This window comes from Cricetulus griseus, chromosome 6 (assembly GCF_003668045.3).
Source record: "Cricetulus griseus strain 17A/GY chromosome 6, alternate assembly CriGri-PICRH-1.0, whole genome shotgun sequence".
Taxonomy (NCBI): Eukaryota; Metazoa; Chordata; class Mammalia; order Rodentia; family Cricetidae; genus Cricetulus; species Cricetulus griseus.
The window spans coordinates 25,324,914-25,346,508 of NC_048599.1; the positions used below are offsets into that span (position 1 = coordinate 25,324,914).

Here is a 21,595-nt window from a genome sequence, read left to right on the forward strand (position 1 = left end):
GGGGAGCTCTTGGTCTCCAGACTGATAGCTGGGAAACCAGCATGGGACTGATCCAGACCCCATAAATGTGGGTGTCAGTGAGGAGACCTCGGAAATCTATGGGGCCCCTTGTAGTAGATCAGTACTTATCCCTATCATAGGAATGGACTTCGGAAGCCCATCCTACATAGAGGGATACTCCCTGAGCTTAGTCACATGGGATGGGCCTAGGTCCTATCCCAAAGGATATGCCAGACTCGGAAGAACCCCTGTGGAAGGCCTCACCCTCGCTGGGGAGCAGGAAGGGTATGGGATAGCTAGGGTGTTAGTTGGGGGAGGGAGGGGAAACTGGAATTGACATGTAAAACAATGATGTTTCTAATTCAAATAAAAGTTCAACAAAACAAAACAAAACAAATTAAAAAAAAAGGAGGTGGGTTATGCAACTCTGCATCTGTGGGATTGGCTAGAGAAGGCACTGCCCTGGGGAGAAATCAAGACTTTAGATGTGGGCAAAGAGCTGAGGGCAATTAGGTAATCTGCTCTCAATTTTGTGGGGTACAATCTCTTAGTTTAAAGCAACCCCAATCTCAAGCTTTGTTTGCTTTATCTGGTCTCAGAGCAGACATGGTACTCAGGCTCTGAGCTAGGGTAGACAGTCTGCTTGCTGCAGGCATATCAGTTAGATTCCCAGCAGCCATCTTGTGCATGTTTCTGGGTTTGTTCTTGGCATTTTCTAGTCTACCTTTATTGAGTTGCTTTCTTTCCTTTTCTACTTGTTTGTTTATGTGCATGTATGTTTGAATGTTCTTGTATATACAGGTGTATGTGTCTATGAGGCACTTAATAACTGTGTGTGTGATTCCTTAGGTACTGTTCATGCATTTTAATTATTATCATTATTATTGAGAAAGTCTCTCATTAGCTTGGAACACAGCAAGTAAGCTAGGCTCGCTACTTAGAAATCCTCAGTGGTCCAACTGCCTGAATCTTACCCCACCTCTGGTCTAAGATTCTGCTGCTACCTAGAGTGTCCCCCCTCTCTAACTCTCTTGTGCACTAAGGCATTTCAGTAAGTGGAATATCCTCTAAGCCATTACTGGTGTGGCTTTTCACTCAGGGCCATGTGGCTAGGACTATAGTTACTGACCTGACATGCAAAGCCTTTTCTGCATGATTTCTAGTGGTATCAGGTTCCCACCTGCTCTGATCCATCTCATTGTTTGTGTTTAAACTGTGCTCTTCTATTTTCAACATGGAGGATTAGGGTTTCAGTCTCTGGTTTTTATTCATAAGAAAGTATGTAGAGTTGGAGAGTGTGCTAGCTTTCCCTCAGTGTAACAAGATAAGCATCCTTTTAAAATTTTTTTTCAAGACAGGGTTTCTCTGTATTGCTTTGGAGGTTGTCCTGGAACTTGTTCTGTAGACCAGGCTGGCCTCGACTCAAAGAGATCCACCTGCTCCTGCCTCCTCAGTGCTGGGATTAAAGGCATGCGCCACCAAGCCTGGCTCAAGATAAACATCTTAAGTGGGGAGAGGTAAGGTAAACTCACTATTGGAGGACCCAGGCTGTGACCTAATTTCTCTTCTGTTCTTTAGGTCTGTGCTGAGCAGTCTATGGTGATGAGAAGCAAAGTGTTTACAAGATGGCTAGGAAGCAGAAGCAACAACAGAAAGATACAGGATTCCTCATGAACTTGAAGGATGGGCCCCAGTGAATTAAGAACTAATTCTAGGGACCACTTCTTAAAGGTACCACCTCCATAAAGCAACAGGTGGAGAGCAAGGCTTTTTACCACATGAGCCTTTGGGAGGCACTACAGATCCAAAGTCAAACAGGAAAGTGAGCTGCAGAAAGATTTAATCACTGTCACGATTGTCCCCCAGAGGGCTGGAGAACCCTGGATTTGTTGTCTCATGTTTTTGTTCAGCCCCAAGTCAGAAGTTCTTTGCATGTTCAGGAATGTGTACCAGAGTTGAGACAGGCATCAGAGTCATTACTTTTGCATGAAGGGACTGTTTATTAAGTAGCTGATTAAACAATGCCCATGTCCTTGCTCTGTTCTTCTTCTTTGCCTTGTCAATCAAGGCAAAGGATCCTGAGCCTGCTGAGGGGACTACTGCTACTGTTTCCTTAATCATAAGGATGGGCTTCAAATGGCATGGAGAGATTCACAGGGGATTCCACTGTCTTCCAGGACATGGCCTGGCTTCAGTAGTGCTGGGTTCAGTTTGTTGCCTGAAGGTCACTCTAAGGGGAGAAAAAGAGAGCAATTACTGCCTTTAACCCCAGAAGTTGGCTGCAGTCATGATTGTCGTCAACCCCCACTCCTGGCAGATCACACAGCACTGCTTCAGGGATGGGGAGAGAACACCTGGAGTGAACACCCTAGAGAGTTTAGACTGTGAGAGGAGTTTTCAGGAGAAGCCTCTGGCAGGAGGGCATCCATGCAGATGCAGTTGGGGTGCACCCAGAGACAGAGGGTGTAAGGCACCGACCAACTCTGGGTTCGCAGGATCATGAGTGAAGCACCTGCTGACCCTGGCACAATGCTGGCTGTCAGTAACTACACTTCCACTGTTAGCACATAACTTGCTGCGGGCTGTGTTTCTTGTCACTGTAGTTGTATCTCAGATGTCATCCATCTGATCTGTTCCTGTGATCAAGGCTGGCTTGTGCAATGTCCCCTGGCCCCTGAGCTGGTCAGTAGGAAGAATGAGAGCATGGAAAGCCACGCTGAGCAAATGCTGCCTTTCTGTCATTTGGACCCTGTAGGGATCATTGGACTCAGATGCTGGAAAGCATGGGATCAAGCCCAGCTTAAGGTTTGAGTCCTATGAAAGAAGCTGATGGTTTCTGGGTTGCATTGAACACCGATCGCACAGGTAGATCAAGACTATTTGCAAGGTTCTGTATCTGGCAAAGCAAAGCAAAGCAGCACGGAAAACTGCCGTGTTTCAGTTTCTTACCGATTTCAGCGGTCTGATATTGGCATTCATTAATGCAAATGAAGACACTCCTTCTGGAATAGTCATCTGCTTATACATATCTGAAATGAGGAAGTACCACGTTGTAACAGGAGTTAAGGGAAACAATAACCTGGGTGTTTTGTTTGAGCACAGTCAATGTGGGATCAATGACCTGTATGTGGCCCTAACAGTAGTCCCTGCCACACACTTTCAATATGGTTTCATGAATACTGTATTCCCCAGCCTGTAGGATGTAGGCAAGTTGTGGTATAGGAGAAGAAAGGCCCCCAAAGCCCTCCTAACTTTGATGACAAGTGATAGATACACTGCCTCACTACAGGACCTGACTGGAGGTGACACATACATTTGACGATCAGTATACTATTTATGGTCACAATAGACCTAACCAGGTATGTGTGTACCCAGCATGTGGCACCATCGTCATTGTTGTCCAAGAGGTCATGCCATAAACTTCAAGTGTCATAAACCTAATGTCTACTGGGGGTTGACCAAGGTCCACTGTTCACATGTATCCTCTGATGGCCTTGGTCCCAAGGCACTTGTGGACAAGACTTCCTGGCAGGTGCCGAGGAGGCACTTTGGTCTGTTTTCTCTTTGTACCATGAGATGCTGTCATTTATGATAGAGAAGGCGATGTATAACTCAGCAGATGACAGGGTGACCTTGTTCTTGGTGCTTTAGTGTCCTACATGTGCCATTTCTTTCTTGCCTCTCCTGGGGCACTGACTATGCCAGCAATCAGAATTATTAATACTACATACCATTTAAGGAAGACCAAAATGCCTTTGCGAGTTCAGATAAAACGAGTTTCCCCTCTTCCTCCTGCAAGACACAGGAGGACATTTTCAGTAGAGCCTTGTAGTTCTCTCCTTGTGCTCAAGGCCCAAGAGCATTTGATCAGGGTTGAGGTTCCTGTGGGATTTCTCTAGTTGACAGGTCTGTCACATGTCATAGCCAAATGTGGAGATGGATCTCTATGTATCCTTAGAGCTTCCATCTTTAGGGGATGTTGGGGCCCCTATTATGTTTGTTGCCCTTTTCTCCATTAGCAGAAGTATTGGCCTGTTCACGGCCATCTTGCTACAGTTACAGCAGGTGGCTTAGGGCCTTCAGGAGTTACTTGGAGGCCTAAGTTGGGAGAAGTGGCTCCGGGTGGTCACTGCTGCCTGCTGTGATGAGGTCAGAGGATGTCAGGTCTGGGTTTCTCCATTAGTGTGCTCCCTCCCCTCACTGCTGACCCTCCTCTGAGAGCATATGGGGTTGCCTCTGCATGTCTGCCTCCTCAATGCTCACCCTTCTCTGTGGGAAGACAGGCTTCTGAAGAACTGGGTTGGGGTGCCACTGTAACAGTACCCCACTGTGTGCATAGAGAGGACACTCCTTAAACTCTGCTCTCTAACATCCAGGGGACAGCTGTTGGCATAAACACTGTATGCAGGAGTCTCTATGAGGTCAGGGTCACTCTTAGTCTTTTTTCACTGAGTCCACAGCAAGGAACTTCCTGTCACTTCCCTGCTCAGTAGAGATGGGGAATAGCTAGCCTTGGAATATTTCCCGAGTCTGCTATTTTACTGCCTGTCCATATATCGGGGTGCTAAGGGACACATTTCCTACCCTATCTCTGGACACCCACTGTGGGCCTCTCTCCAGCACGTGACACCAGACTTTCATATGTTCTGCCTCCTCTGTATGTGTTTGTATGCATGCTCCTTGCAAACCCACAAGCAGATGTCAATGTGAGCATGGGCAGTTGTGGTTTAAGAACTCTTCAGAGAGCCAGTGAGGAGCCTGTAGTACTGTTCCACAGTAAAGGTGTGCTCCAGTACCCATGAGCTTCCCTTTCCTCCACTCCTGAGTTACTGAGTGTCTGGCATTGACATGATTTCCCACCTATCATGGATCAAGATAAAAGAGTACATCAACTTACAGCCTCAGGGGGCTCCACTCTGTGGTCAGAACTGTCAGCAACAAAATACAGAGAAATGTTAGGTTCATGAGAACATGACTACTGAAGTTTAAGTTCAAGTCTTATCTCAATTGATTTAGAATGAGTCAGCTGTTGACTAGGACCTACTGAGCAGAATAGACAAGTGAGTAAGAGCATGGAAGCCACAACTCCGGATTCCCTGTAGGTATTCAAATGTTTGGCCAGAACCCATCAGTCCCATGTATTTCACAGGGTCTTTAAATGCTCAGGAGGACTGTGAATTTATAGAGTGTATTACCTTATGAGTTTGATGTTTGGTTCCAGTTTTGCTTTTGTAATCTTGCTGCCATGGCTAATGATTAATTGCTGAAATGACACAAGGGGGCATGAGTGAAACCTGGGACCTCGGCCTTTCCCTCTGCTGTGGGGACAGCAAGGCATAACAATGGGCCCCAGGCTCTTGGGAACAGTTCATCCCATGCATCCAAGTCCTTGGCCTTCTTCCAACTCATGAACCTCCATTTCTCAGCACTCACCGTCTTCCCAGTGGCAAAGTCCTCACTGTCCTTTGTTATTGCAGCCTCATAGGAGATTCTGAGTTGTTTGTCTTTCTGGAAGGCATAGGCTATTTTGGTGATGTTGGCGTCCAGGCCATTCATCTGTTGTGAAGAAGACCTCAGTTAGTGAGGGGAAGAGGATGGGCGGTGCTCCAGTCTTGCTTGAGATACTGTGTTTGGTCCTGGAGGCTTGGTCACCCAGCTGGGTGCTGGTGCAGCTGAGAAAAAGAAAGGGCAGGGCTGTTCCCACCCCTTTTCTGTGTTCACTTCAGCGGATGGATGTTGAGGCAGAGACTTTGTGAAATGTTGCTTACTATCCAGGCTTTCAAAGTAGAAGTGTGCTTCCCTGCCCTTGTGTCCTGGAAGGTCTCTGCTGAACACTTATGGACTCAGAGGTAAAGATTCCTGTATGGTGCTTCATCTGATCATGGTACCTAGAGCATGTGAGTTCCTCTCACTGCAGGGATCCTCCCATCTTTAACATGGGGAGGTTATATTAAAGTACCTCCTGGGAAGATAAGCCTGGTGCCCTTGCTGTTATTGTGACTAGCCACTCAACCTCTGAGAGCACCAGTAAACTGAAGAAGAGTTCCTATATTGATTTTCATTTTGAGGATCACTTGCCATTGATCATTTAAGGACACATGGATGTGTGTTTGGCATATGGATGACACACTCAATGTTTACCTCTCCAACCCACTTGATTGCTCCTGATGCCCCACTGATGGCATCAAGGCTCCTTCCAGATACCTAAGGATTGTATGTGCCTTATGGCATTTGGTCTTACTCATGTCTGCAGGAACTTTCAGATACTGCAGGCAATGGTGGCACACACCTGTAATCCTAGCACATGGCAGGCAGAGGTAGGCAAATCTCTTGATTTCAAGGCCAGCCTGGTTTACAGTGTTACTTCCAGGACAGCCAGAGCTATCCAAAGTAACCTTGTCTCGAAAAAACAATAAAACAAAACAAAACCATCCAAAGCTTCAGATGTTGTTCTTGTCTCCACCATCTCCCTCAGCAGTGACAGTCTCAGCTGACATCCACTGTAGGGCAGCCCTGGGACTGATGGAGGACACTCACCTTGACAGAGCTCTGCTTGGCCACATATATTATAAGTATCTTCAACATTGAGCTGGACATAGTTACAGAAATGGTGGCATCTTTGGGATCTGGAGGCAGGCGTCTTCCAGGCACTGGCACTGACTTTTTGCCCAAATTGGCTTCAACCTAAGGAGAGGAAAGTAGAAAAATATCTGTTTGTTTCAGGGGACCAGAAGGAGAGGGATGGCCTTGTTGCCTGCCTTGCACAGTGTAGGGTGAATTTGCCTTATCTTAGTTCCAGTGGCACTGTAGCAGGGCTCAGGGCAGCCACGCTTTCTTGAGAGGCCATGAATCGTCAACTAAATTGAGTCAGCAATTTATGATGTACTTCTTAAGGTGTGTGTGTGTGTGTGTGTGTGTGTGTGTGTGTGTGTGTTTAATAGCTAATCCTTGCTTGTCAAAGTTTCCAGAACTGAGGGTCAGTTTCCCTTAGTGATTCTTCCTTTATTTTTTCCTTCTCACGTCCCTCCATCCCATGTTTCTTAAACGATCATAGGTTGGGATAACTTTTTAGATATTTGGGCTCTTTTGGGTATTTCCTGTGTCTGTCTGTCTGTCTGTCTGTCTGTCTGTCTGTCTGTCCATTTCCTTCTTTTTTTGGTATGCCTTCTCTGGTCATATTTCTGAACTGTAATCTCTTTTTGGATGGGATGTTGGAGCACTCAGGGTAGAACACATACAAGAGAGACTTATGCCTAACATCACTGGTGTTCCCTCCTGCCTGGTGTCTCCCTCCTTCAGTTTCCTTGACTTTAGAGTGACTAATAGTATCTGGAAAGCATGGCTGTGAAATGCTTCCCACAAGTGACATGTGTAGAAAGATCAGCCCTCAGTCCTCTGTGTTGTAGGATGTTGATGAAGGTCACCCTGGGTGGACATGGCTTTGTGCTTCATCACCCTGGATGGGCATTGCTTTGTGCTTCAGCATGTGAGTGCAGCTTTCTTATGGATTTCCAGAGGAGAAACTGAGCTAACCATGTCCCCTGTCTTCAGCACTTGTCACACCCTGATTTTGCCTTCTTGGTTGGGGAGTGTGTAGTTGTCTGGAGCTGGTCCTTTGAGCTTTAATGTGTATACTCTACTGAGAGTGGAGCCCTGGGCTGGGCCAAGTTATGGTTCTGTCAGTTGATGAGCCTCACAGGCCATCATCCTGTGGATTTGAATGGAGAAGAGCACTAGGCTGACCAGGTCCCGAGGAGAACTCAGAAGACTGATGCCAGGAAAAGATGAGGGGTGTCAAAAGAGCTGACCCTTTCACTGTCTTGAAATCTTAATCCCTTTTGTGGGTATTAAATTAAATTCCAGGTATGCTTCCAGCCTTAATCCAGCTGTCATTGCAAAGACAGTGACTACTTACACAGTAGAGGATGGCAAGTCCTTTGGGAGAAATCCTGGCACTTTGAACCTGGTACTTGAATAAGCCGGTAGCTGTAGAGAAGAGGAGGAGGAGGAGTGGAGAGAGCACACACTGCCACTGATGGCTATTGTGTCCCAAACTGTAGTTGTGGCCAGCCCTAGACACCAGTATGGACAGCTGCCTCTGTCTGCATGCCAGACAGAAGATATTGCTCTGAACATCTTCCACATATCAAGGATGCTCTAAGCTTTTGGTTTACCCACAAGGATTTATTTTCTTACCTGATGTGTCAGGCTCTCTTTGGAGAAGGAAACAGTGGCTATGTAGACCACAGATTTTGTCTGTCATGGGACTTGAGTAATTAGCCCAATTTCCTACTTCAGCTCTTGGGTTGTTCAACCCAATATGTCCTCCCACCTTGGCTGTTGTCATATTCATAGGGATAGTGTAAGATGTCCTCATCTCAGGACCCCAGAGATGATGGCCTTGGACGGGTCTTGATTCAGACTTTATGGAGTGTGGCCTTGAAAGCTGTTAGGGTTGGGAAGCTCTGTGCAGCCCCCAGAGACACTGTGTCCTAATCTTTCCGTGTGTCAGAAGTCGAGTACCTTGAGGGAAAGGTCAATTGGACCATTCTCTTACCTCTGTGTGCCTAGTAGCTTGTGTGGGTCCTTGTAGTTTTGGAGTGTGGTATGCCAGAGTCCCTTCCTCTATGGTATATCACCCTATGAAATCCCCCATGGTCCGTGAGCCACTCCAGTCCACTGACAAGAGGACACCAAGGAAGTACTCACCATTTTTGCAGTCGTTGAAGTCCCCAAGAACGATGGCACAGGAGTTGGATTTCTCTAGCTGTGAAGTCACCACAGGTTAGCTTAGCTGAGGGAGCATCAGGAGCCTCTTTTATCAGCCTTCCTCCTCCCCTTCTCCCCTTGGCTTCCCCTTTTCCTGTGCTATTTCCCTGGCCTGTATTGGGCAGAACTTTCCACTGTCCCCAAATCTCATCTTCTCTAGTTCTGCTGCTAGACATAGGGTTAGAGGAGCTGCTTGTCCATGGTGGCCCTTCTTCTCCTGATGTCGCTGGTCTTGATTGAAATCTATCCTTGCAGCTGGCCCTTTACAAAGCTTCAAATTTCTCCACTGGTTCCCAGTGATTCAGGTCTGTGAGTGAGCCCCACCCCTTCCCTGGACTTACATTCTCATTCATCTCTGCTGAGAGCACTATTGGGATAAGGTCATTCAAGGGCAGAGACATGGGGAGAGGCACAGTTCCTGTGACTCTGTGGAAGATACACATGTGAAAATAAGTGATGGTCCTGTTTCTAGATGTGTCCATGTCTTAGACACACCAACTCACTGATGAACGAGTCAGGATGATGCTTGGTTTCTCTATGGGTGGGTAAGTCCTGAGCTCTTGCCTTGGTCTTTGGTCTTAAGGAAGATGCAAAGACACCTGGCTAAAGCACAGGATACATTGGCCCTGAGGTCCCCTGGTTGGAGGATGCATCCTTCAGACACTGGAACACAGATGTCCACAGACCTGTCTGTGGTCTTGCTGTAGCTGTGGGTCTGAATTCACAGCTTGCTAAACTCTAGCTGGAGAAATGGGAATGATGTCCTGCCTAGGGCATAGCAGATGGAAGGAAAGGATGTCAAAGCTGGTATTTGTGGGTGTGAAGCTCTTCCATCTTCCTAGTGAGAACCGAGTCAGAAGTAGGCAGCTGGCACAGAGATTCACTGTATGGCCTCATGCTTCCTTTTCCATTTTGCCTCAGGTCAGTGTACCGTTTAGGGAAAATATAGGATGAGTCACTGAGGTAGAGTCAGCAGGAAAGAGAGAAGGTCATGTGAGAAGGCTCTTGTCAAACACAGTATAACGTTGTTGTCAGCCCTCCTGGTACTTCCTGATTGTCCTGCACTGTATGGTGACCAGTATTCCTCTGGGACAGCAGTAGGACCCTCTGACACACATTTGGATTGATGCAGTATTAGAAGGAAGGTTTTACTTACGTTTCAATTAACTGAATCTTCATTTCGTTGACCTGGATGTGGGTGTCTTGGATGTCAAGGTTGACACACTGAGTGTTGTTGGAGGAAATAGCAATTTTCATTGTCACTTCCATGTCAGATTCAAATTTCAGTGCACTGATGACAGGTCCAAGTACACTGTGGAGAGGAATGTGAGGTGAATGGAATACTGCCTGAGATCTGAGGCTCCAGGGGAGGGATGTCTATTAGGGAATGGGTCTCCTGCTGTGGAGAAGGTCATCGTCTAGAGGGAAGGACTGTGTTTTCCAGTCCCCATGCTCTTAGGGCCTCAGTCCCATGCCAGAGAGTGAAGAGCCTGGTCATTTTTGGCAGTTAATGTTTGTGAAATAATTGATCTATCTTGACTTAAAGAGTTGCCTGTTGGTGGTAACACAGGTTACCAATTTTAAGTTCACCTTGAATCCTAGCTCTTAGGCCTGCTGAGTTTTGTGGAAATACATAAGAGAAGTGTAACAGGGAAAAGCCAGGGCTTCTTAACATAGGAAGTTCTGGACAGTGCAAATTGTGAGTTTATACATATACTTATATATGTGTACATCTATATATATGTTTTTTTGTGTGTATATACATACACACATGTATATGTAATATATATGTATGTATGTATAAATATATATCTATACATGTGATTTTTCTGAGGCACATTGCCCTCTTTAAGGAAGTCTTGCTGGGAATAGTTGTTCCTCTTTTCTCTATCTGTTTGTCCATGTCATCTGGCTCTAGGAGAGGTGGCTTGCATCATAATCCCTGTTGACCAGCAATTATTTTGGAAACAAGCTCACCCTTTTCCACCTATGGTGGCAGTGACTGTGGAGTGGACTTGGATCTCATCAGCTGCCATGGTTATGTCCGTGCTGTCCACTGTTACTTCGTCCACTTGGAATCTGCAGAATGACAACACAGACTCAGTTCTGCTTCCTGGAAACAGCCCAGCCCTCATGAGAAATACCTGTGAGGAAGCCAGTTCACCACCAACTAAGCTCTGCTACTCCTCTTGCCCCGGAATTCTGCTTCCCAACCAGTTTTTTAAGCTTAAGATATCCTGGCCATGCTTTGCAGAGATTCCAGTGGGAGTAAATATGTCTTTCTGTGAAAGGGTGGCTGTTACTGGGGTTGTTGTATGTTGAGTATAAGGGTTCTCAATGAGCGTCTTGTTTGTCCAGAGATCCTGAGAATTGTCAAGGAAGCACTTACTCAAGCAGAAGCTCTTTGAGGTTTATCTTGAGTAGATCTGAAACTGGGTCTTTGATTTCACTGGGGAGGATTTCCTTCACCTTGGTCTCCACAGAGTCTTTTATATTGTCTACATTTTCAACCATGTCATTCAGAGGCTTCTTGATACTGGAGAGCCCCTCTCCCTTCAGGAGTCCTTTCCCAGAGCCCTTGTCTCCCCCGAGGTTTAGTAAGCTGTCCAGTCCAGCACCACCCCCTGGGAGTAGCTTGTTGAGACCCCCAGTGGCCTTGGACCCTGAAGAGGGCTTTGAGGAATCCTCATTCCCTTCTTTGCCTAGGAGACCATCTAGGCCAAGACCACCTGCCCCTTTTAGGAGGGAAGAGGGATCCAAGAGTGAGAGCAGGTCAGCGCTGTCCAGTGTGGCTAACAGTGTCCCGAGCACACCTGCCATGCCAACATCATCACACTTCACAATGTCCTCAATCTGTGTGGGCAGATTGTTCATGAGATCTGAAAAAGACCAAGAGACAACCCTGCTGTGCTTTTCTGTTCAGGTTATCCTACCATCCTCCTTTCTGTAGGATGACATCTTGAAAGATGGGCCATATGGCAACTCTGAATTCTGCCTTTTAGGTTCTCCTGCTGCCCCTGCTCTAGTTCTGAATAGCCTTCTGTTGCTGGAGAGATTGCTCTAAGTTCAAGAGCAGAAGCAGATTCTAATTTGGTGTTTTCTTGTTTTGAAAACCAGGCTGAGGGAGTCTACACCAGCTTGGGTCCCAGCAAGGATGAACTCTAAGTGTGACACAGTGGTGGTAAGAATCCAAGAAGTCAGTGAATTTCCATGTCTAGGGTAGCATCGGCCTTTCCTGAATTATGTGTGTGGCCGTATCATGTCAATGTAGGCTGAGCCGTTTCCTGAGGTCTGACTCTCTGGGAATGTTTATATTCTCCTGCCATCTTGTGTAGCCACACTTTCTTGATTTTGCCTGACATATATTTTCTCCCTCTCGTTTTTCAGTGCTGGTATCATACACAGGGCTTGACTATGTTACACCATTACTCAAACAATGAGCTCTGTCTGCAGTTCCCTGGTAGTGTCCCAGTCCCTATTTTAAAGATGCCAAGTTGATTCCTTAGATCCAGTCTCAGGTCCATTATGAATAGTTTCTCCATCTCCCTGAGCTGTTGGATGAGCTGGATTCAGACCCTTGCTGTACCAGAATTTCTAGGAATGTCCCAAGTCATCCTCTCTCTCTAGACACAAGCAGATGCCACAGGCTCACCATGTTTGGAAACCACTTATTCACAGGGTTGACTGAACCTGCTATGAGCTCAGAAATGTGCAGGCCATGAAAGGTGTGGAACGGACTCAAGAAGACAGCTGAAATGAATCTTACTTACAGTCATGGAGTTTGCCACTGGAGAGGAAGTATCTGGCTGCAGGGGCACACTTGCCACCCTTGGAGGCAGCTGGATGTTTTTTGATAGGTGAGCCTTGGCTGCTGGAGGAACTTTTGTGGTGCGGTGATGTTGGCAGGCTAAGAGGAAGGGGGCTCCCATTGGGCACAGCAACAGGGAGACTGCTCACCACTGGAGGTGTTTCTACCAGGTCAAGTGTTCCCGCTTGAATGCTCAGTGCGATGACTAAGGCCCAGAGAGCCCACATGGCTATGGCTGACACCTGCGGAAGAGAAATGGGTCACATATGGAGTATTACAATGGACCTTAGAGCTGTTATGTAACTTTGTGTCAGTGACTCCCTGTGTCTCATAAAAGCTTGTTTTTCATGTTGACACTCTAGACTCTTCTGTCCCTGGGAATATGTCCTGATATATGCTAGTTAACATATTCTTATTACTGTTTCTACCATGGGCAATTGTACTGTGAGTATTGGCTGCAGCCTCTCAGTGCAGGTGAGCCCTGTCCTGAGGTCTGACTTCCTGGGTTCATATATATCTTCCTGCTCTCCTGTATAGTCACTCATCTTTGGTATTATATCACATATAAATTCCCCTCTTGCTGTGTTTTTCAGTGCTGTTGTATACAAAGTTGACCACGTTATGCATTGCTTTAAAACTGATTTGTGTTTTAGGCCCCTGGTAGTTTCTCAGTCCCCATTTTAGAAACGTCAATTTGAGTGCTCAGCTTCAATCTCAGTTCCTTTCCCTTAGGAATCTTCTTAGTGTGTAGTTAGTATTGGAGTTTTCCTGAGACATCTTATAGAATTGTGACAGCCAAGGTGGACATTAGTTCCTGTTTTTAACCCAGTTTCCCTTGTCAATTGGGTGGTATACCTCATTCATGGTGGAGCTGAGTTTTGCTGGTGACATCTGACATCATTTCCCATCTCCCCTTCCCAGATTCCTGGCCTCCGCTTATTCTCTAGATGTTTTGTCTCTGACGTTTACCTTGATGTGTTAGCTTAGTTATTTTTGAGACATGGTTTTACTCTTAATCCTGACTTTCCTTCAGCTTGCTTTCTATTTCTGGCTGGCCTTGAAATCTCTGAGAATTGTTTCCTCTGTTCCTCCAGTGTTGGGATTTAATCTGTACACCACCATGCCTGGCCTGTGTTTAAATCTTTGAGTTTTATTTATTTATTTATTGCTTTCCATTGGAGGTTATGTGTGTTCTAAGTCAATTGTATAAATCATGGGAAAATTTGATGGAGTTATTCTTTCCTTCTGTCATGTGTGTTCTAGTGATCAGACAGGTCCTCAGATGTGGTGGCAGGTACTGTTACCAGCTGAGTGATTTCACTGTCCCCAGTGTAACATATAGAATAGTGCTAAGGCCTATGTCCCTGATATTTTCCCCTAAGATATGTGTTGTACTGTTGTATTTCTTCCTTCTTGCTCTTCTTCACTTTTCAGGGTTTGTAAAATTAGGGTGTGGGCCTTTGCTCTGACCTTTAAAAGTGGTGTCAGAATTGTCATGGTGTCACTTTGTAAAATCCTCACCCTAAGACAATTAATTGTGATTTGCTTTATGGCAGAGGGGACCCTGTGCGTATGTTCTTGATAGCAGGGATCATTCATCAAGACTTCAACTGTAACAGCTACTTTACAGAAAGACCACTGTAGCTTCACATCATGGAGCTTCATGTGATATGTCTGCCCAGTAATTGCTCCTCTATGGTGACTGGTGCCATTCTGGTAATTACTTCATATTGTTTTATGATATCATCTACAATCCCTCTCCTATCATCCTTCAAATCTTTCCATGTCCACACTCCCATAATCTACAGTAGCTGTATCTTCCCAGAGCTGAGCTAGGCATTGTCTGTACATTTGATGATTCTTAGAGGGTAATGGTGATGGCTTAGGTGGGCACCGTGTACTTACACTAGAAAAAGTAATCCCTCTGCTGTGATTACCATCAGAAAAGTGGTTCCAGTAAATTGAAGCCAGTGACAGTTCCTTTTCTTGAATAAATTGCCTTTTTGCAAACTAAGTCTCATCACATTTCCACCAGACTTTTCCCTTTTCTCTATGACCTCTGGGAAATCTAAACAGCATGCCATTCATGTAAACACACTCAGGAAAAATGAGGCATGTATGCCTGTTAATGAGTTCATGGCTATGCTCACTTGGTGATATCTCTGAGAGTTCCAGCAGTCAGTTTCCTGTTTTGTCAAGAAAACAGTCTCCCAATTGACTCTTGCTATCCACTGGTCCACTTAAGGCCCAGTGTCCTGCAGTTCAGCAGCCCAGCAACATTTTAGATCATCAGTGAGTAAGCCCTAGTCATCTGCCCAGAGGTGACGTGTCCCACGGTCATTCCCACCTGGCCTGCCCTTCTTAGTGCATCCCTCTGGGCAGTCCTTACCTTGGCACTCTCAAGGGTCAAAGTCTTCAGATGTTGCTTCTCCTCCTTCTCCTGCCTCTGACTGTCCACCCAAAGGTGCACCCCATTTTATAGGCATTCACTGTCTCCTAGAAAGGTCATCATGTAGGAAGGGGCAGGATCTTGATGTGCAGATAAGACAGGTGTGATGCAGTCTGCTTTCCAAAATCAGCAGCTGCTCTTTGTTCTTGCTTTTGTTGGCATGTCCCCATGTCTGTGAGAGCTGGTCTTGGGATGGTGAGGCAGGCCCGTCACAGAGACAGTGTAATGTCCCTGGGGCCCTGGTGGTTCTTCCTGTTCTAATTTCAAACTTGGCATGTGATGAAGCCAATGAATTGTTTTAGTCAATATTTTCATGGCATTTATTGTAAGGTGGTTTACCTGTCCCCTTCTTATTTTAATCTCCACAAACTTTCTTATGTCTTGCTGTCTAGTAGTCATTAGGGTGTTGGATGACTCCATGCTGTGTCAAGATGGATAGAGGCCAATGGCAGACAGTTAGCAGTCCTTTTATGATGTCACATAATGTCCTACGTACTCAGCACCTAATGATCAGCAGATCACAGGCATCCATGATACCAAGTGTGATATTCCTTTGGTCATTGATGTCTGTGATGGCCTCTTGTCAAATACTCTGTGTCATGTATGAATGACATGAAGCATCCTGCCATATGAAAAACCTCCTCAGGGCTGGAGAGATGGCTCAGAGGTTAAGAGCACTGACTGCTCTTCCAGAGGTCCTGAGTTCAATTCCCAGCAACCACATGGTGGCTCACAACCATCCGTTATGAGATCTGGTGCCCTCTTCTGGTGTTCAGATATACATGGAAGCAGAATGTTGTATACATAATAAATAAATAAAATCTTTAAAAAAAAGAAAAACCTCCTCATGTTTAAGGGGTTTGCAGGGATGGATGGGTTCTAGTAAACTGATCAAAGCATAGCTGTTGTCAGGTGTGTTAAGCAGAGGTGTTATATAATTATGTAGGAACCTTATATCTTTTTTTGTTGTGTAATTATACCACAACAAAAAATATGGGGATATGGATATTATGTGTGTGTTTGTATTTTCAGTTATTCTTATTTATTCTTTGAAAAGGTATTACAGTTATACAACATATTTTGATGATGTTCACTTAGGACTACCTCTTTCTAACGTTCCCAGGTACTCTTGCTTCCTCTCCCTCACAGCTTCACAGTTTCCTTCTTTTGGTTATTTGTATACTCTGAGACCAGTTAGGGCTCTCTGCTGTTGTATGGGCAACATACTTGTAGCATCTGCAGAGGAGAGCAACTCCCGCTCAACCATCAAATCTGCCAATAGCTCATCCACTAAGGGTAGATCTTTGTTTTATTTGCTCCATCCATTCTGGAATCTTGGCTGGTTTGATCTCCTGGGGGACTTTGCAGGTGAACACATCTGGTAGGAATTGATGTGTGCAATAGCCATGCTATGTCCAGAAGTTAGCAGTTCACCATTCTTCCCATCCATGAATATTCTTTTCTGTTCTCTTTTCATGATGTCTGCTGTGCCTTGTGTGTTGGGAGGTAATGATTGTAGGTTACTTGTCCACAGGTGAACTCACAGTTACTTATGCTTGATACTTGGACCAGGTATGAGGTTGGATTAACTACTACCCAGTGCACAAAAAAGTGTCTTTGACTGAAGTCAAATTGACAAAAATATGTATGTGTGCATGTGTGTCCATAAATATTTAGAAGTGGGTTGACAACAGGTATTTGTACCAAACAAGAGTAGTAGATTTCCTGTCTTGGTCCTATGATCTCCTCAGTCATTGCTTTTAAGCAGTTTACAACAGCAGACATGAAATCGCTCTGTGAAGCAGGCCTCATATTCAATTAGAAAGCACTTGGTAATCCTCATCATCACTTCCACTCTTGCACCAGTGGGCAGGTCTTGTGTAGATCAGTATTACAGCACGCAGCATCCAGTGTTAGATGGGACACTGGTGTCTCTCCCACTCCCCAAGAATCATGCCTAGCACATTCTGGAGCTATGTATGCTACCAAGCAGGGAGAGATTTTCCTTGTCAGTTGACATTGATTTCTTTGCATCCTGCATCTTTTGTGAGTGCTGTATTTGTAATAGGGCCTTGTCACCTAGTTAGGGTCGGCACCTGTACTTTTTAATGTCAACTTGACACAGGTGAGACTAGTCATCATCGAGGAGGGAGCCTCAATTGTGAAAATGCCTCTGTAAGATCCAGCTGTCAGGCATTTTCTTGATTAGTGATTGATGGGGGAAGGCCCAGCCCAGTGTGTGTGGTGCCATCTATGGTTTGCTGATCCTGGGTTCTACAAGAATGCAGGCCAAGCAGACCATAGGGAAGCAAGTCAGTAATCAGAAGCCATCCTTGGCCTCTGCATCGGCTCTTCCTTCAGGTTACTGCCCTGTTTGAGTTCCTGCCTTGACTCTTCCATCTGTGATGGACTGTCACCGGGAAGCATAAACTCAAATAAGCCCTTTCCTTCCCATGTTGCTTTGGTCATGGTGTTTTGTTACAGCAAGGGAAACTCCAACTAATATAGCACCTAAGAGTAATATGTTTTGGGTACCTCTGGGACCTCCTTGACCTATAACTTGTAGGGTGGTATCTTGTGCCTGGCATTGAGAATTCCTGTGTGTAATGACCCATGACTTTTGGGAGTAGCATTGTCTAACCATGCAGGGTAGTTCTGCTTCAAAATCACTTAAAATGCATTTTCTAACTGGGCATGGTGTCACATGCTTTTAACCCCTGCACTGGGGAGGCAGAGGCTGGCATTTCTCTGAGTTCAATGACAGCCTGGTCTACAGAGTGAATTCCATCACAGCCAGAGCTACACAGAGAAACCATGCCTGAAAACTAAACAACATCAACAAGAAAAAAGACTTTTCTTCTGATTAGCTTACAAACTTGTGGATTTCAATGTGATATTTTCATATATCCTGCATTGGGCTAATTTACCCCTACCCTCTCATCTCCCCAGTCCCCTTTAATCTCCTTTTATGTAACCTGTGTTCTGTTGTGTGTTTTATCCCCTCTCATTAAGATTGTCTTCCTTGGGTTGTAAGATCATAGACTTTCATATAGCTTTTCATGTACTTGTGATTTTGTCAAGCCTTCTGACACCCCTCAGCTTCTCACTCCTCATCCACACTCATGCTTGCCTGGTATTGTTTATACCCTGTGGCTCCTTGAATGTGTTTATCCTCCTCCTCAATGTGAACTGTCCCTTTCAATATCCTCTGTAGAGCTGGCTTGATGGTCATAAAGTCCTTGAATCTGTTTTTAATGTAGAAAGTTTTTGTTTCTCCTTCATTTAATTGGTAATTTTGCTGGGTACAATGGTCTGGTTTTGCAGTTGGATCTTTTAGAGATTGGTTAGGTCTTTCTAGACATTTCTGGCCTTAAACTTCCTACCAGTTTATCAGATGTTACTTTAATGATCCTGCCTTTACAAGTCACATGACCTTTCTTGCAGATTGAAATACATCTTCTTCATTCTCTCTGTAGGGTCTTAATTATGATATGTTGTGGGAGTTTCTTTTCTGTCCGGTCTATTTGGTGTCCAATGAACCTGTTATACCTGGTTGGGCATTTTTTTCTAGACTTGGGAAATTTTCTTACATGTTTTTATTGAAAATATACTCCATGGTGAGGCTGGAGAGAGGACTAACTGTTTAAGAGCACTTGCAGCTTTTGGGGAAGATATGAATTTTCTTCCCAGCACCCACATCAGGCAGCTTACAGCCATCTGTAAGTCAGTTCCAGGGGACATAATACCCTCCTCTGGCCTCCTCAGGCCTCCTCCTGCATGCATGTTTTCATTCAGACATAAACACACACATAATATAAAAATCCACATAATAAAATTAACAAAATTTGAAAATATTCTCTGTGCTTTCAGTATGTTACTCTTCCTCTTCCATGGCCATAAAGTAAAGGTTGTGTCTTTTTGTGGTGTCCCAATGCTTTACCATGTTCCATTTGTAGACTTGTAGAAGTTTACTATTGACCTTTCATGAATAATCCACTTCCTCTATTTTGTCTTCCAGTTCTGACATTCTTTTTCTACATGATCTATTGTATTGGTGTGGATTTCCACTAAGGCTTTTATTTGGGTTATTTCAGCATTGTGTTCTTTGTGAATTCCATTTCCCTATCTTGGATTGACTTCCTCCCTTCATTCAGCGCTGTTTTCCTTGTCTTGGGTATTCCCATGGCTTCTTTGACTTGTTCCAACACAGTCGTAATCATGATTTTGAATTCTTTGTTTGAAAGTTCTTCCAGGTCATTTTCACTTGGGATCATTAATGCAGTCCAAAACTTATGGGAAGGGGCATGTTCCTGTTTTTTTTTTTTTTTTTCTTTTTCTTTTGCGTGTGTGTGTGTGTGTGTGTGTGTGTGTGTGTATGTGTGGTGTGGTGTGTGGTGTGTGTGTGTGTGGTGTGTGTGTGTGTGTGTGTGTGTGTGTGTGTGTGTTTTGGGGCTGGCACTTGCCTCTTTGAAGTAGTTTCTTAATTTAGTCATTCTCTATTTTGATTAAGTAACTGTTTTTCCTTCAGTGGAGGATTGTCAATGTTCAGAGAGGGTTGAGACATCATTTTCCCTTTGTGGCACTGGTACAGATGGGCCGACCTGGTGGTGAAGTCTAGTGAGCTTCCCAAAGGAGCTGGGTGGCCTAAGGGGTGGGAAGGAGCCGGCCTACCTATAGGCAAAGGGATGCAAGATGCTGGAGGAGTGGACCATAGGGCAGGAAAGAGGGATTCTGGAGAAGCTTGATGTAAAGTCAAATGTTCTGGAAGCACAGGGAGTTGAGATCCTGGTGGAACCTGTAGTCTATGGGTCAGGGAAGAATTGGGCCTGTTTGACTGATGGAACAGAAAGGAGAAAGATGAGCATATTTTAAAGAGGTACTTACTTGTTCCTGTGGTTAGCAGTTAGAAACACGGCACTGTTGTGGATTGGAAATGAGCCCTGGAATCCCAGTTTGGGAACAGAAAGGCTGGAGTTTAGTGCCTGCCAGAGGAGGGGTGTGTTCTTGAAGGCATTTTACAGGTGAGGCCTCATCAGATCACCAGCAGCAGAGACTGCAGAGGGGACAGTGATGGTAGCAGGCACATGCCAAGTGGGACTGCTTAGCTGTACATAACTCTGGCTTCTACTTACCCGAACCCCATGCCAGGACCTTAAAGAGGGTCTTGATGGGGAGACAGCATGTCACTGGATCTTTGTCTTGCTTCCCACTGTAGACATATTGATTAAATCTCCATTTTGTGGTTTTCACATTCATTTGGCTTTTAATTGTCTTATTGAGAATGGGTTGCCAAAACCTGTCTTGTTTTATGGGACACAGGGTGTGACCCTAAGTTCAGTTACAGAATGAGGCAAGAATATTGTTAGTGGTCTCTGATGGTTCTGGTTGTATTTATAAGTCCATCTGGAGGCCAGACTCCTTTCTGTCTCTCTCCTCATAGTGTGGTTCTCAAGCTTCCATGCCTGTTTCCTGTGTTTGCATTCCACTTTTAAATAAGACTGAGGGACTCCCATCCCTGAAGGATTTGTCACGTCCCCCCTCCCCTGTACATGATGTTGCAGGGTTGGGACAATCACAGGCCTAAAGCAGGATGGTATTATTTGCCTGGAGGACACTCATGCCTGCTTTGGATCCCTACATGCTGGGCATAGAGCAGTTTTCCTGTTCCCCAGCTTGGCCCTTCAAACAGCCTCAGCATGTTCATCCATTGCAGGGATTTCCCCAGCCACCCTGGTCCTTGCTCTGAATCTCAGCTGCTGCCCTCCCTCCAATGGCCCCAATGTCATTGATCTTGGTGAAATGTCAGATGCAAAGAACAGTTGGCAGCTGACCTTTTCTCATAGGGCAGAGCTCAGAGCGTTACCTATGATGCTCAGTAGCAGAGAGAACCTAAGTGTTCTGGTTTTATTTTTTCTGGACTTTTGTGGAAACTTGAGCCGTGTTTTTGATGTCAGTTTTCCCACCCCTCAGAGATTAGACCTCTTGATTTAATGTTCCCAGTAGTTTTTTTTTTGGAACCAAACCACTTATGGAAGATGTGGGGAGTGGCTACCTCAGGAGGTGGTTTGTGGTGTCTCCTGCTCCTTCTGGTTCTTAGGAGGTGGGCAGTCCTTTGATTCTGCTAATCCAGGATGCATGGAGTATGTCATACAGGGCAGGTTTCCCAACTGGGGACAAAGTGGTGACAAGGCCAAGTTGTCTTAGATACTAAGTGGTTGGATCTGCTATATGTCTTTGAAGGGAGCCTTTTAGGCTGTCCAAGGCTGCCTGAGGTCACAATTGCCTGTTGTAAGTATGGTAGGTGCCAACTCTTAATGGCCTCTGTGTAAAGAGATCACAATAGCCCAGCTGGAGCCAAAGGAGCCCTGTTGACACAGCCACCAATATTTCCACCTGTGGTAGCTGTATCTTTAAGCACACACAATGCACACACTGGTGGACAGGTTTACACTTCTCTTTTCTCATGTGCCTGTCTGTGTCTGCTTCTTTGTAATTAGAGACTGAGTCGGGTCTTTTGTGTCATTGCTTCTGTGATGTGAACAGTTCTGATCTTTGGAAGTACAGGTTCA

General features: G+C 45.3%; 1 protein-coding gene across 1 annotated transcript; it reads right to left on the reverse strand.

The window, feature by feature from the left end:
- Positions 1–2,206: 2,206 nt before the first annotated feature.
- Positions 2,207–12,804, reverse strand: LOC100754858 (vomeromodulin-like). Its single transcript, XM_027421441.2, has 14 exons — positions 12,540–12,804; positions 11,159–11,648; positions 10,747–10,848; positions 9,926–10,081; positions 9,111–9,195; positions 8,710–8,767; positions 7,916–7,986; positions 6,538–6,684; positions 5,434–5,556; positions 5,196–5,263; positions 4,898–4,928; positions 3,732–3,792; positions 2,950–3,029; positions 2,207–2,230 (listed from the first exon to the last, which is right to left on the reverse strand). The coding sequence occupies exons 1-14, from the start codon at positions 12,802–12,804 to the stop codon at positions 2,207–2,209; spliced, it is 1,761 nt and encodes a 586-aa protein (XP_027277242.2).
- Between the last annotated feature and the right edge of the window lie 8,791 nt (positions 12,805–21,595).

Excerpts from the sequence above, each read along its gene's own strand:
- LOC100754858 (XM_027421441.2), bottom strand. The coding sequence starts at position 12,804 with ATGTGGGCTCTCTGGGCCTTAGTCATCGCACTGAGCATTCAAGCGGGA. Across the intron at positions 10,082-10,746 it reads GCCACCATAGGTGGAAAAGG|TGTACTTGGACCTGTCATCA; the intron begins GTGAGCTTGTTT and ends TCCTCTCCACAG. Across the intron at positions 3,793-4,897 it reads GAGTGGAGCCCCCTGAGGCT|GAGGAAGAGGGGAAACTCGT; the intron begins GTAAGTTGATGT and ends TGTGTCTTGCAG.